The sequence below is a fragment of the Mustela lutreola genome, chromosome 14 (genome assembly GCF_030435805.1).
Source record: "Mustela lutreola isolate mMusLut2 chromosome 14, mMusLut2.pri, whole genome shotgun sequence".
Classification (NCBI taxonomy): Eukaryota; Metazoa; Chordata; class Mammalia; order Carnivora; family Mustelidae; genus Mustela; species Mustela lutreola.
Genome location: NC_081303.1, coordinates 43,414,729 through 43,431,260, shown reverse-complemented (window position 1 = coordinate 43,431,260; position 16,532 = coordinate 43,414,729). Strand labels below are relative to the sequence as shown.

At 35.8% G+C, this 16,532-nt stretch overlaps 1 protein-coding gene across 2 annotated transcripts in view; it reads left to right on the top strand.

Moving 5' to 3' along the window:
• ASPM (assembly factor for spindle microtubules) overlaps positions 1-16,532 on the top strand; it is a 63,935-nt gene that overhangs the window by 12,800 nt on the left and 34,603 nt on the right. For both annotated transcript variants that reach the window (XM_059146115.1, XM_059146114.1), the window contains exons 4-16: positions 1,571-1,675; positions 2,280-2,426; positions 3,627-3,872; positions 4,613-4,680; positions 8,016-8,157; positions 8,926-9,056; positions 9,565-9,740; positions 12,869-13,014; positions 13,276-13,361; positions 13,832-14,053; positions 15,200-15,407; positions 15,500-15,642; positions 15,740-15,868. In XM_059146115.1, the coding sequence (XP_059002098.1) occupies positions 1,571-1,675; positions 2,280-2,426; positions 3,627-3,872; positions 4,613-4,680; positions 8,016-8,157; positions 8,926-9,056; positions 9,565-9,740; positions 12,869-13,014; positions 13,276-13,361; positions 13,832-14,053; positions 15,200-15,407; positions 15,500-15,642; positions 15,740-15,868 (1,949 nt within the window). The remainder of the gene's footprint in view (positions 1-1,570; positions 1,676-2,279; positions 2,427-3,626; positions 3,873-4,612; positions 4,681-8,015; positions 8,158-8,925; positions 9,057-9,564; positions 9,741-12,868; positions 13,015-13,275; positions 13,362-13,831; positions 14,054-15,199; positions 15,408-15,499; positions 15,643-15,739; positions 15,869-16,532) is intronic.

Sequence of the window (16,532 nt, the reverse complement as noted above, 5' to 3'; positions counted from 1 at the left end):
GTAATTTTCATGTATCATAAAATATGATCATTTGAATTCCCCCCCCCAATTATTTACAAATATAAAAACTAGTCCTAGATTGTAGACCATATAAAAATAGTCAGTGGGCTGGATTTTGCCTGTGGATCATAGTTTGCTCTCTTCTGCCTTTTCTTAGCTCTTTGTTTATATGTAGTAAGTGTATCGTGTGGTACAAAACCTGCATTTGAGGGAGTGAACTGCTGTTCTGATATAACCTATATTAACCTATAAAGTATATCACTTTGCCACTGTCACCTTTATTGCAGTTTCCTTTGTAGTTACCCCCTACTACCTCCTTCAGTCACCTGGGTTGGATACCTGGAAATCCTCCGAAGTTCTCATTCTTTCCCACTTGCCTAGCCAGTGGTTATTAAGGCTTGTAGGTTCTACTATTAGAATAACTCTCCTTTCTAATTTATCTCCACTGCTTCTGTTTTAATTTAAATTCTCATAATAGCTAAGTTGCACCACTGTGATAGCTTCCTCTTAGCTTTCTATCTCTAGTCTTGACCCCTTTTATTCCATTGGCCTCTGTTTTCTAAAATGTAAAATGATAGTGTTATTTCCTGGATTAGATCTTTCACTGGCATACCAGAGACATCAGACTGATTAATAGTGCCGGCTCTAGGAGTATACTGCCTAGCTCTGCCACTTACTGGCTTGTGTGACATTGACCAAGTAGCTCAATTTTTCTAAGCCCCCGTAGCCTAATTATATAAAATATGGATAATAATAGTACATTTCTTAGAGGTTTGCTGGGGTGATCACCTGAGGTATTCTACATTAAAAGACTGTGATAGTGCCTGCAACAAAGTATTCAAACATTAGCTGCCACTACCTTTATTATGATTAAGTTCTTTTCTACTTTTTTCAACCTCCTCTATTGTTCTTCTGATAGGTATTTTTTATTCCAATCATACTGCAGTTCTGTCAAACAGAACATTCCTCATGCCTAACTTCCACTTTAATAAGAGTCAGCTCAAGTGTATTTACATTTAGGAAGGCTGTCCTATCCTTCTAGATGAAGTTAACTCTCCCTCTTGTTCTCACAGCTGCTTAAATGTACTTCTCCTTTATGCGGTGTATTATAATTTCTTTTAAACTTATGTACTAGACTAAGAACTTCCCAGGGCTGGGACCATATCTGTAATTCCGCATTCTCAGCATGTAACACAGAATCTGCAATATATACATAACAATAAATGGCGGTTTAGCTTCTGCAGACACAAGATAAAGTGTAGCTTTTAGTCTGTAACTTCCAGGTGTAGGTTTTATTGACCCCCAAGTTCATAGCATAGTACCAGGAACTTAGTAGTTATTTGCTAAATGGATGTGATATTGAAGAACTCAAATATAACTATTTATTTATTTATTTATTTATTTTTAAAGGTTTTATTTATTTATTTGACAGAGATCACAGAGAGAGAGAGGAGGAAGCAGGCTCCCCGCTGAGCCACCCAGGCGCCCCCAAATATAACTTTAAAAGAGTTCATTCATGGAATTTATTTCATTTTTTAATGCTATCATTCTGCTTTCTAATTTATTTTAGATTCATCAGTATACAGAACTCCTAATTCTAAAACAAACAAAAGAACAAGACCCATTGTTGCTGTGGCACAGTCTACTTTGACCTTCATAAAACCGTTAAAAACAGGTAAGTGTTCATTTTTTTTTTCAATATTTTATTTATTTGACAGAGAGAGAGAGAGATCACAAGCAGGTAGAGGTAGGCAGAGAGAGGGGTGAAGCAGGCTCCTCGCTGAGCAGAGAGCCCAATGTGGGGCTCAATCCCAGGACCCTGAGATCATGATCGGAGCTGAAGGCAGAAGCTTTAACCCACTGAGCCACCCAGGCACCCCAGTGTTCATTATTTTTTAAAGTCACTGAAAAACTGACATGGAGTGAAGCATTAACTACATTTCAAGTGGAAATGAATTGATACTTTTTGTTGAATTAAAGCCTTGGAGAATTGTAAATATGTGCATTCAAATAACAGGATATTTTCTCAGACTTTTGTGAAATTAACTCATGGTGACTTGGGATTTTTAAATAACCAGAAAGTACAGTGGTGCTTTTTCTCTTCAAACTTTGATTACATTTTATACCTAAAATGTTTCCAGTGGTTATCTGCAAGTAGTGGAAAAGCAAATATTGTTCAGTGTTTTAGGTGGTTTTGCTAATAAAAATGGTCTTTTGCTATATATTGCATAATAATTTAAAAGAGAATTTCTCATTTAATAAACCAACTGTATTTTTAGATGTTCCAAGACACCCAATGCCGTTTGCTGCAAAAAACATGTTTTATGATGAACGTTGGAAGGAGAAGCAGGAGCAGGGCTTCACTTGGTGGCTAAATTTTATATTAACTCCTGATGACTTCACTGTAAAAACAAGTATTTCTGAAGGTAAACATTAATGATTAAATTAAATAAGACTCTTGTTTTAATAGATCTTAACACAAATTGCCATTTTTAAATTATGCATATGTATTATAGTTAATGGCATGGTTCACTAACTCATTGACATCATTGCTAAAGATTGTATAGGTAAGAATTTTTAGGGAATTCTTTACTGAAAGTACTCAACTTTGCTTTTTCCTTTTGCTTTCCATTCTTGTTCATCAGCCAATGCAATTCCAGCCTTTCAGGGGAATGAGTTTTATTTTAATATAGATTCAGTCTGAGTTAACAGTGAAACATGGCTACTAAGAAATCCAATTCAATCTTCATTGCATAAATAAAGTATACTATACTGATGAATAAATCTAACAGTCTTGTATGGCAAACATCTCAGTGCATGTTCTGAGAAAGACTCAGGTGTAGAATAAGATGGAAGCATTCTGTCCTTCAGACATGTGAAGGCTTTTTTCCTGAGAGAGAAGGAAACTTAACTTGTGATGCTCTTGAATAGAAATTATAGGGATCAATTCAACTCAAGATAAGGAAACATCATTGTAAACATTTAAATTACCAAGCCATTATATAAGCTGTCTTTAAAATGATAGTTTCTCCACTGTTACATGTTCAAAGAGAGGTCTTTCTGTATTTGTTAGAGAATAGTGTATAGCATATTTATATTAAAAGGCCCTTTGGTGAGACAATCTCTAGAGGGAGCTTTCCTTTTTCCCCAGAAGAAAACAAAGCCTGATTTTTAGTTTTCTTCTTGAGAGAAAATGTGTTTTATAAAAATTCAAGTTGCATTTCAAAATTTAATTGATTTTTTTTAAAGTCACATTCTTTAGAGACCTTTTTTAAATTTATTAAAAAGAATGGAAGCAGAGAAACTAGTTGGGAGACTATTTCATAAGCATAGGTTAGAGATTATAGTGTATGAGCTTGGGTAATAATGGTGGAGGTTATGAGAAATGGTTAGACTTGAGATCCATTTTGTAGGTAGAGCCCCAAGTTGCAACAACAGAATGGTCTAAGGTACGGAGTGAACCAGATGATCCCCATATTTTGAGAAAAGAAAGGAAAGAACAAGCTTGGAAGGGGCAGAAAAAAAGACCCTATTTTGGCCATCTTATATTTGCACTTACTGCTAGATCTAAGGATATATGTATATATTGTTTAACCAGAAACATTCTTCCTTTTCTTTTTGCCCAGTAAATGCTGCTACTCTTCTTTTGGGATTGGAGAGTCAACATAAAATCAGTGTTCCTAGAGCTCCTACAAAAGATGAAATGTCTCTCAGAGCTTATACTGCTCGGTGCAGGCTGAATAGATTACGTCGTGCAGCATGTCGCTTATTTACTTCTGAAAAAATGGTTAAAGCTATTAAGAAGCTTGAAATTGAAATTGAAGCTAGGCGGTTAGTTGTTAGAAAAGACAGACACCTCTGGAAAGATGTTGGTAAGAAGATTATAGAAATCTTTATAGGGGCGCCTGGGTGACTCAGTGGGTTAAAGCCTCTGCCTTCAGCTCGGCTCATGATCCCAGGGTCCTGGGATCAAGCCCCACATCGGGCTCTTTGCTCAGCAGGGAGCCTGCTTCCTCCTCTCTCTTCCTCTCTGCCTACTTGTGATCTCTCTTTCTGTGTCAAATAAATAAATAAAATCTTTAAAAAAAAAAAGTAATCTTTATAAAGATTCTTTAAAGATGTGATTATTTATATTTTTTAAAGATTTATTTATTTATTCATTTGAGAGAGAGAGAGAGAGCATGGGTATTCGTGAGGGGGAGGAGGACGGGGAAGAGGGAGAGGGTGGAGGAGAGAATCCTCAAGCAGACCCCCCACTGAGTGCAGAGCCTGAGACAGGGCTGATCCCAGGACCCTGAGATCATGACCTGCACCAAAATCAAGAGTCAGATGTTTAACTGACTGAGCCACCCAGGCACCACTTGAAATTAATTCCTTAAAAACACTCAACATTTTGTATTTCAGAGTCAAATATATACATGATTTGACTTTGCTGCCTAAAATCTTATGTACTTTAATATAATCATATATATAAGAATGCCATATATTTAAATTAACTGATTTCATATAAGTGATTATCCCTGTTTTTTTATGATTTTCCTCCATAAAATTTTATTTATTGTCTCTATTTGAGTAGTGGTCTGAGCTTACTTGCTTTTCACATGCATTTCAGGAGAACGGCAGAAAGTCCTGAATTGGCTGTTGTCATATAATCCTTTATGGCTACGAATTGGCTTAGAGGTAAGTATATGCTTCAGTTTTTAAAATTTTATCCCTTTCATTATATACTTTTATTGTATACTTCTTTTGTTATATATATACCTTTAGTAGGCTTTTTATTATGTATTTTTAATAAAATATGATTTCACTTATAAAGTCATTTAGTTAGCTTAATTGGTTTTTCAGTATAAAATTTAAGGTCCTGGGGTGCCTGGGTGGCCCAGTGTGTTAGCCTCTGCCTTCGGCTCAGGTCATGATCCTCAGGGTCCTGGGATAGAGCCCCGCATCAGGCTCTCTGCTCAGCGGGGAGCCTGCTTCCCTTCCTGTCTCTCTGCCTGCCTCTCTGCCTTTGTGTGATCTCTGTCTGTCAAATAAATAAATAAAATCTTTTATAAATAAATAAATAATAAAATTTAAGGTCCTTTAAAAAATGCTTAGTAGGTAATTAGATCATGCCAGTATATATTATTGCCATATCATCACATAGCAAGTAATTTTCTTGTTTTCTTAAATATGTATAATTTGGTACTGGATATAATAACAAGTAGTATAATCTTCTTCTTGAGCTTTTACAAATGATATACTAGACTGTTTGAAATATATTATCTAATTTAAACCTCTTCAAATCCCAGTGAGGTGTGTCTTGTTTTTTTCACTTCATGACAATACTGAAGCTTAGATTTTAAATGACATGCTATATGCCAATTATTGGTCAGGATGAATCTATACTTGCCTGATACCAGAGCCCGAACTTGTAACCATTTTAATGCAACATTTCTTATAAAAATGTCATCAAATTTCAGTTTTTCACTTGGTGCATGGCTCAATAATGCTTAGAATTTTTTTTTTTAAGATTTTTAAAATTTTTTTATTTGACAGAGAGAAAACAAGTAGGCAAAGAGGCAAGCAGAGTGAGAGGGAGAAACAGGCTCCCCGCCGAACAGAGAGCCTTATGTAGGGCTCAATCTCAAGACCCTGAGCCAAGACCTGAGCTGAAGGCAGAGGCTTAACCCACTGAACCACCATGTTCCCCAATACTTAGAATTTTAAAACTAACTTAATGTGGGAGACCTGGGAGGCTCAGTCGTTAAGCGTCTTTCTTAGGCTCAGGTCATGATCCCAGGGTCCTGGGATAGAGCCCTGCATCGGGCTCCCTGCTCTATGGGAAACCTGCTTCTCCCTCTCCCTTTTCCCTGGCTTGTGTTCCCTCTGTAGCTGTCTCTCTCTCTCTCTCTCTCTCATAAATAAATAAATAATCTTAAAAAAAAAAACAACTAAATGAAAAAGACAGTAATAGTTGACTACTAAAAATATGATTCTATTTTTAAAATGCTCCCTATTTCCAGTTTTCTTTTGTCTTTTACTGGTATACGTTTACATTTTCTTTAGGCTTTTTGCCATTGTCATTTGGGATATTCTATTCTTCAGTTTATTCCAGATGTTAGAGTACAATGGTCTTTGGGACTGAAAGGAATTATTAACAGTATTTGGCTTTTATTTATCAAGAAATTGAGGCCCAAAGAGAACAAATGATAAGCTTTCTGTGGTCACACAGTTTGATAGTATCTTACTGAGTTTTCTTATTTCAATTTAGTATGCTTTTGTTAATCAGAAAATTACATATCAACTAGCTCTGCTTTCACAGTCAAATAATTCTGGAACCTTAATTGAAGTAGAAACCCTCTTTTTGGGCCAAGATAAAAAAACAAGAGAATTAGGCAGAAACTTGCAATGCCTTTCACAACTTCTGCTTAGGAGCACCTGGGTGGTTCAGTTGTTTAAGTGTCTGCCTTCAACTCAAGTCATGATCTCAAGACCCTGGGATTGAGTCCCGCATCAAGGTCCCTACTCAGTGGGGAGTCTGCTTCTCCCTCTGCCTCTGCTTCCCTGGCTTGTGCTGTTTCTCTCACTCACTTGCTCTCAAATAAATAAATTAAATCTTTAAAAATAAACAAAAAATAAAACATCTGTTTAGATGTAGTAGGTATCCTTCCATCTGTATTCCACTGGCCAGAGTGCATTATTTGGCCAAACACAAATGAGGTAGGAATATTATCCCCCATGGACAGAGCAAGTCCATGTCAGTTGGTGGGAATGTACACTCTTTTTTAGATAGGAGGTATGAGTACCTGTGAACACCTTAAGGTTCTAGTGGTGGGCATGACCTTTGAGGATTTTAAGAAAACATCAAAGGAAAAAAAGTAGGTAAATATAAAGTTTTTCTATTTTTTTTTATTTATTTTTTATTTTTTAAAAGATTTTATTTATTTATTTGACAGACAGAGATCACAAGTAGATAGAGAGGCAGGCAGAGAGAGAAGGGGAAGCAGGCTCCCTGTGGAGCAGAGAGCCCGATGCGGGGCTCGATCCCAGGACTCTAGGATCATGACCTGAGCCAAAGGCAGAGGCTTTAACCCACTGAGCCACCCAGGCACCCCAAAGTTTTTCCATTTTGACATATATTTACCATGCTTTTATCTCTACAATTGGTCAATGTAAGCTTATAAGATATAACCTGATATGGTTTTAGTTTTTTCTAATTACTTTAAAAATCATTAATAATAAACATGTTGGTGTTAAGTTAATTTCATATTTAAATCAATTATGTTATACACAACTAATGAATCATTGAACACTACATCAAAAACTAATGTACTATACAGTGGCTAACAGGACATAATAAAAAATATTGTTAAAAATCAGTTATAAACAGGGGCGCCTGGGTGGCTCAGTGGGTTAAGCTGCTGCTTTTGGCTCAGGTCATAATCCTAGAGTCCTGGGCTGGAGCCCCACATCGGGCTCTCTGCTCAGCAGGGAGCCTGCTTCCTCCTCTCTCTGCCTGCCTCTCTGCCTGCTTGTGATCTCTCTCTCTTTCAAATAAATAAATAAAATCTTAAAAAAAAAAATCAATTATAAACAGATCTGAACTTTCCAAATTATTATGTTAGATTATTTGCAGATGGGTTTCCACTTGTTAACTCTTAAAAATTTTTGAATATTTAAGTTTCTGTTGTACCTTCATGATATACTTAGTAGGATAATTAAAATTGAATTTGAGCAACATGCCTACATTTGATAGTTCTTTAAAGGAAAATTAAATGTAAATATGGTTTGTCAGATGATTTTTAAGAATTTAACTTAGTCCTGAGCTTTTGCCTTTTTTCATCGTACATCATATACACTAAGGAATGCACAAAGCATACACAGTTTTTTGTTTTTTTTAGCAAATATCCATGTTATTTCCATACTACTTAGAAAATAGAACATTGCCAAATCCTTAGACAATTATAGTCTGCTCGCCCCCTATTGTATCCTTTTGCTTCATGAAAGTCACATAGTTTTTAATTTCTTTTCAGACAATTTTTGGAGAACTCCTATCTTTGGAAGATAATAGTGATGTCATGGGGTTGGCTGTGTTCATTCTGAATCGCTTACTTTGGAATCCTGATATAGCCGCTGAGTACAGACACCCCACTGTTCCTCATCTGTATAGAGATGGTGAGTAGTTCTGCCTCCATTGCATTCTTTCCACGCTATGCATAAATGGCTTCTTCTTATTATTCTTTCTGGTCTCTGTTTAAATTTTACCTTCTTAGAGATGCCAATATAAATAGTTCCTCTCTCCACTATCCACCCTTTCTTTTCACCCATCATTCCCCATCACTTTCTCCATCACTATAATTATTTTTACCTTTTTGTTCTCTCTACCCACGCTCTCCTCACAAGTAGGCTATAAGCCCTGTGGAGATCATATTTCTTTTAGCTTGTTAACTATATATGTGGCATCTAGGATGCTGCCTGCATAGAGTAGGTACTTATTAAAAATTTGTTGCATGAGATAGACTAAATCACTTTTTTAAGGATTTTATTTGTTTATTTGACAGAGAGGGAGATCACAAGTAGGCAGAGAGGCTGACAGAGAGAGGGGGAAGCAGGCTCCCTGCTTAGCAGAGAGCCCGATGTTGAACTCAAGCCCAGAACCCTGAGATCATGACCTGAGCCGAAAGCAGAGGCTTAACCCACTGAACCACCCAGGCGCCCCAGACTAAATCACTTGATATCTCTGTGCCTCTGCTTCCTCCTCCATGAGCTGGAAATATTGGAAACATAGAGTTTTATGAATATTACATGAATTCATACATTTAAAACACTAAAAAACAAATAATGCTCTATTTGTGCTTACTATTAATTTTATTAGTACATTATCATATTTTAAGGTGAAGCTTTTCTTTCACAGATTAACTTGCTATGTTTTTTGTACTTAAGGTCATGAAGAAGCTTTGTCTAAGTTTACATTGAAAAAGTTATTGCTGTTGGTTTGTTTCCTTGATTATGCTAAAATATCCAAACTTATTGATCATGACCCTTGTCTCTTCTGTAAAGATGCTGAATTCAAGGTATAGTTTTCATTTTCTCTTTTAGAGTTCACATTTAAGACTTTTACTTGTTTTTATTGTGTATTTTCTCTTTTAAAACTTCTAAGTTTCCCAAAGAAGAGTACTCTGGAGTAGAATAGGATAGGAATACTTATCTAGTCTGTCTTATTAATAGTTCTAACCCTGCCTAACTTATTGGTTGACTTTTTACCAACACAATACCCTATGAAGTTTTGTTGATTTGAGAATTCTGAGGAATTAACTGGGTAGAGGGATTGGGATTTCTTTCCTAATGTAGCATACTATCAAATGAAGACTAATTTTTGGAGTCTGTTGTTAATTATGAGCAATTTTTTAAAAGGCCTTAAATTGGAAATAAATGTACATTATTATCATATGATATGAAACTGACTTTTTTATGCTACCATTAATTTGATTTCATTTCTATATGCGCAGAATAACAATTTGTTGTTATTATAAACAAAATTATAATCTTGGGATTTAATAACTGCAACTTGTTTCTCCACAGACTAGTAAAGACATTCTTTTGGCTTTTTCACGAGACTTCCTAAGTGGTGAAGGTGATCTTTCCCGTCACCTTAGCTTATTGGGATTACCTGTTAACCATGTTCAGACACCATTTGATGAATTTGATTTTGCTGTTACAAATCTTGCTGTAGACTTGCAGTGTGGGGTGCGTCTTGTGTAAGTATGAGAAATAAGAATTATTTTACTTAATGGAATAGACTAAAATTTTCTGCTAAACACTTTTTTTTTTTAATTGACATAGTCTTTCTTGCTCTTCCTTTTTTAAAAAATTTATTTATTTGAGAGAGAGAGAGAGTTGGGGGAGGAGGTAGGGGAAGAGGGAGAGAATACTCTTGCAGACTCTGCTGAGCACAGAGCCCAACATGGGGCTCAATCTCACAACCCTCAGATCATAACCTGAACCAAAATCGAGAGTCGGACACTTAACCTAACTGAGCCACTCAGGCGCCCCTCTTTCTTGCTCTTTCATATGATGCAGTAAATTTTTTTAGGGTAAAAAGGACTGGGACAAGTATGTGCAGCACCTTTGTAAAATAGTGTCAATTTTAGGTCTAGAAATCTTGTCTCCTGTGCACATTTTTTTTTTTTATGCTGACAGTGACAAAGGTCTGTGAGTAGTAACCAGTGATGCCCTAGAACAGAAGCTGAGACAAGCATGGAACCATTTAAAATATCAAACATTTAAGTAACACGTTATGGTGACAGGGTTTCATAAATACTGTTATTACTTGGGACCAATTCTAGTTGCATTATTAACCTTGTTTTACACAGGAGGAAAAGCAGGCTAGAGAAGTAACAGAATGTTTTATATCATGATATTGAGACATAAACTCAGGATGTCTGGCTTCAAACCATACAACACTTCGTAACAAACCAGAATCATCAAAATTGGCTTTTGTAGGAGTCCAGTGAATTAGCAGTTCCTGCTTTGGCAGGAGTGACCATGAGCACTGTAGTACAGTTGGCCTCTTCAGGATATCTGCATTGGAGACATTTGTCTTGTTTCTACGAAAGTCTCTAATTTACATTACATTTGACATATGTGAGGAAGGGATCTCTGGAACTTTATGAATCCCTAGTTCTTCAAAAACAACATACATGTCATTTGCTTCCTTCTAAATTAAATTTCCATATTCTTTTCTGATTATATGTTCTCACGACAAAGTAATGGTCTTTTGAACTTTTCTGTAGTTATTTATCACTTGAGTAATTTCCATACAGGCTAGAGAATTTGCTGAAAATGTTTCACATGTTATTTTTATATTTGTTTAATTTATTCATTTCATGCATCCAAGCCACTACATGTGTTTCCTGGCCAATAGGAATTCACGTTTTTAGACTTTCTCCACTTTCCAGGAGGGGCACTGACTGGTTTTATGTTCACTGCTATTTTCCACAATAAAAGACATTTTTTAGGTTTTTACGAGAATTACTAAGGACTTAGCTGCGTTGGATATTGATGCTTTTTTGTTGGTCAGGGATTCTAACTAGTTAAGAGACTTGATTTTGCATACCAGATTTCTACTTTCTTCAGTGTCAGCAAAATGATCATGAATCTTCAAGGTCATTTGAGAATGCTTGACAATGGTTAATCTACTGATGCCATAGGTAATGGGTTGGCCTACTGTTGCAGAAATACTTCATATGTTGATTGAGTGGTTAGTCTGGAATGATCTTGAGTAACTTTCTAATAACCTTTAGAAATTATTGTTATATAAATAGTTCTCCAAATTTCAGTTCTATAAGCAATTCTGCCAAATTTTAGCTAAATTTTTAGCTGCCAATTTTTTTTTTTTTTTAGGTCAAAAGAATACTACTTTGTGATATATGGAAATTTTACAAAATTTAAGTTTCATTGTCCATAAAGTTTTATTTGAACATAGCACATGGTTTATGGCTGCTTTTTCATCACAGAAGTGATTTGAACTGTTGAGATAGAAACAATATAGCCCACAAAGCTTAAAGTATTTACTAGATAAGCCTTTACAGAAAAATTTTGCCGGGGCACCTGGGTGGCTCGGTGGGTTAAAGCCTCCGCCTTTGGCTCAGGTCATGATCCCAGGGTCCTGGGATCAAGCCCCACATCAGGCAGAGAGCCTGCTTCCTCCTCTCTCTCTCTGCCTGCCTCTCTGCCTACTTGTGATCTGTCTGTCAAATAAATTAATAAATAAATCTTAAAAAAAAAAAAAAAGAAGAAAAGAAAAATTTTGCCGACTCCTGACCCAGCTAATTACATGTGGTGCTGTCCTTTTCCTTTTCCCTGTGAGAGATCATACTTAGTTAATACTGCATAAATACAGCTTTTGCTGAATTTCAGAATCTTCCTATCTGGTTTCTCATAGAGATGAAAGCCTTCTTCTACTTTGAATCTATCATCAGAGAGACCAAATTGTTTGGATCTCTCAGTTGAATTAGGAATAATCAATAATCTGTTGGGGTTTGCTTTTTCTGTAAAAATACTGATTATTGTCTAGTAGATAAAATACTAGTAATATAGATGATATTAGAGGTTTGAATTTAAGTTGTAGTATATATGTCTTTTTAAGGTAGGCACTCAAATATTTTTATAATAATCTGGCATAGATATAATAGAATGGCTTCTGAATCTGATAAAACTGAGTTTTAGTTCATATTAATAACTAAGTGACTATAGGCAGTTTACTAAATTCCTTTGGGCTTTGGTTTCTTCATCTGAAGAAAAAAAACAACAACAATAATAGTGCCTGATTGTGGAACTTGCTATGAGGACTAAAATAAGAAAAGAAAGCACTTGCTTGATGTGTAGAATATAGTAGTCCCTCCACAAATATACTTTCTCCCTTCCTTTCCCTTTCTTTTCTCCTATAGAACTCTATTATTTTGTTCATGTGTGCATTTGTATATGTCTCATCTTTTTTTCTTACATTCTGTTCATAAACCTCAAACTTCAGGCTTAAAATGAAAAAATGACTCTTATTTGCTAATTGTGGAACAAGAGTTTTCAGTTAGTTTTGGGGGATCTTTCTCACCTAAAATCCTTCAGATTAGGGGAATTTATGTGGGTGGTAGCTGTAATTAAATAAAGTTCAACTTGTATTTTTTGTTTTTTAGAGGAAAGTTAAGCTTATTTCTTTACATGGTAAGAACAATCATACATTGATTTTTAGTGTCTCAGTGTGGGGGGAGGGTAAAGGCAGGATATTATGATATTTTGGGGTCTGGTTTGAGCCTCACCTTTTGATGCCAGGAGCTTTTCACATATGTTTTTATATGAGAATGTCGTCTGAAAATTTCTTTATTGTTAGGCGAATCATGGAACTTCTCACACGAGACTGGAATCTCTCAAAGAAACTCAGGATTCCTGCAATAAGTCGTCTTCAGAAGATGCACAATGTTGATATTGTTCTTCAAATTCTTAGATCACAAGGAATTCAATTAAATGATGAGCATGGTAAAAATTGAGTAAAAATAGGGAGGGGGTTTGGGAGAAGGGGGTGGGATTATGGACATTGGGGAGGGTATGTGCTTTGGTGAGTGCTGTGAAGTGTGTAAACCTGGTGATTCACAGACCTGTACCCCTGGGGATAAAAATATATGTTTATAAAACATAAAAAATTATTAAAAAAAAATTGAGTAAAAATAAAACTTTTTCTTCTCACCAAAAACTGATATGTACATATATTGTGCTAATAGGCTGTCTTTTCATTTATAGGAAATACAATCCTATCTAAGGATATTGTGGATAGGCACAGAGAAAAAACTCTTACATTACTTTGGAAAATAGCATTTGCTTTTCAGGTATTGTACATTTGGTAAATGTTATACTTTTTATCAAATTTTTGTCACATTTTTATACTTTTTATCAAATTTATCAACCAATAATATTGGTTTATAAAAGCCTTTTCATCAAATAGACTAACAATAACTGTTACTTACTGGGGTTTATTCTGTCCCAGGAACTGGAATAATTGCAATTTAATCTTCACAACACCCCTGTAAGGTAGGTGTTGTCACTGCTTCATAGATAAGGAAAGTGAAGCTAGACGTTAGAACATTGATAGGAAGAAGCAATGATATTAGAATCCAGGCTTGTGTGACCCCAGATCTTACACATGACACACTATACATTAACCACTATGCATTCCATCACTTCTGTATAAATTATGTTTGTGTTTTTAAAAAAATGAAGACAACAATGACTAACTTCTGTGGTTAAAATGGTATATGAAAAACATAGAAGTATTTATCCTTTTTTGTGTGTGTTTCAGGTGGATATTTCCATTAATTTAGATCAGTTAAAAGAAGAAATTGACTTTTTAAAACACACTCAGAGTATGAAGAAAACAATGTCTGCACGATCTTGTCATTCTGATGCTATTATCAATAAGAAAAAAGACAAAAGAAATAGTGGTTCCTTTGAACAATATAGTGAGAGCATAAAGCTGTTGATGGAGTGGGTAAATGCTGTTTGTGCTTTCTATAATAAAAAAGTAAGTTTCTTTATTTCTGTTTAAGCTCACTGACTTAAGTACATTTTGGTTAAAGTCAAACTTTATTCGTAAAATATTTTGTTGCATTTCTTAAATAATGTAGTTTATATATAAGCAAAACTTTTCCTCAAATGAGTGAGGGTGTTTTCACATACTGTATGTTATCTAATCTGTCACCAGTTGTATAATGCACAATTTTTTAATGTATTACTAAGAAAGAAAAAATGCCGTAGTCAGGAGTCTCAGTTGGAGACATTTGTCAGAACAGGGGCACCTAAGGATTACACCCGTATGTTAAAGGTAAAAGCAAATAAACTCACCATGCTTCTAGAAGCGGATGGTAGATAGACCATTGGCTACAAGGGGGAGGAAAAAAAATCTAAGTTGAGTGTTTTGTAATCATTTGTTAGATTAATACTGGATTTCTGTACCCTTAATGAAGTGTACCCTTAAATGTAAATATGTGAAAATGAATAAAATATCTGGTAAAGAATATGAAGCCAGAAAAATGATAGAGTTCATGTTACTAAATATAGTAAACTGTTATACCTTGAATAGTATGGTTAGTAGAAAATTTGTCAGGTACATGGATAATCTTCTACGTTTTAACTACATACTAGAGAGCTTTGGAAGGCTCTAGGGGAGCATGTGTTCCATACCTTTGTCTTAACTTCTGGTGTTGCTGGCAATCCTTGGCATTCCTTGGCAATCCTTGGCATTCCTGGGCTTGTGGATCCCTTACTCCAGTCTCTGCCTCTGTCCTCACATAGCATCTTCCTGTATATCTGTCTCTGTGTGTCTCTCCATATAAGGATACAAGACATTGGATTTAGAATCTACCCTACTTCACTGTGAAAATTAAACCTGCGTGGCCCTGTATCCAAATAATGTGATATTTTGAGATTCTAGGAAGGACATGAATTTTTTGAGGGACCCTATTTCTCCTAGCATAATAATCAAATTCTATTTTTGAAAGAGTATTTTATAATTGAGAATTTGGCTATAAATAAAGTATTAATTATTCTAGGCACTATTAGCCACTAATGTGATTTTCCTAGCTATTAAAAGGAAATATGCACTACAAAACCATTAATATCTATATTACTGTCCAATATAGTTCATCATTTTCCTGCTATTTCCAATCAGGTGGAGAATTTTACAGTGTCTTTCTCAGATGGCCGTGTTTTATGTTACCTGATCCATCACTACCATCCTTACTATGTGCCTTTTGATGCTATATGTCAGCGGACTACTCAAACTGTAGAATGCACACAGACTGGCTCAGTGGTGTTAAATTCATCATCTGAATCTGACGGAAGCTCTCTGGATTTGTCTTTTAAAGCATTTGATCATGGTTAGTCCCTTTTGGCTGATTCGCTTTTCAAGTTTTTTCTTTGTCAGATTTTTGACTGGAACTGTCTAATCTCTTTTTCATTTGCATAGTAGAAAACACTTCAGAACTATACAAAGAACTTCTAGAAAATGAAAAGAAAAATTTTCAGTTGGTCAGGTCTGCAGTTAGAGACCTTGGTGGAATACCTGCTATGATTAATCACTCGGATATGTCCAATACAATTCCTGACGAAAAGGTAAGTGTTCTTCATCTTGTAAGAGTCTCAGCAGATGACAGTTAAGATGCGTATTCTCTGGCAAACTTCTGTTTCCATCTCTTCTGTTTTCCTTTAGGTGGTTATCACTTATTTGTCATTTCTTTGTGCAAGGCTTTTGGATCTTTGTAAAGAAGCAAGAGCTGCTAGACTTATACAGACAACTTGGAGAAAATACAAACTAAAAACAGATCTAAAACGCCATCAGGTACTCCCCCAAAATGAAAACATTGCAATGTGAATTGTACTTCACAAAATACCAGTTGATTGAGTTTCGTTATGATTTTTACATTTTACTGATATGTGAAGTTATTGACCTAATTTTAATAATTGTTTGTGTTTTGGGTTAGGGCTGGGTATTTCTCCCTAAGCCTTGGTGTTTCTTTCACTGGATGTGTCTTCCAGGCACTGTTCCCTCGCTTGCTCTGGCAGAAGTAGAATAACTTAGACCCTTTGTAAATTTACAAAAGTAAACTGAGGATACCTGACTCAGCTCTTTTCTCCTTTATGGAATCTAACCTATCCCTTCCTGGAATCTAAATTCTCTCTGGGAGCAGTTTTCCATGAATTTTTTCATGTGGTGTTCTGGGAGTCTTGATCTTGGTGCTGGAGAGTGCCCCTGGAGTCTGGGTCTCTGTCTGATTTTGTAGTGCAGTTAGCCAGCTCATTTTGTTTGTCTGAAAGTGTTTTCCAGTGTATCCTTTATTAGTTTAAAAGTGGAGGGACGCCTGGGTGGCGCAGTTGGTTAAGCATCTGCCTTTGGCTCAGGTCATGATCCTAGGGTCCTGGGATCAAACCCTACATCGGGCTCCCTGCTCTGTGGGGGAGCCTGCTTCTCCCTCACCCTCTGCCTGCCACTCCCCCTGCTTGTG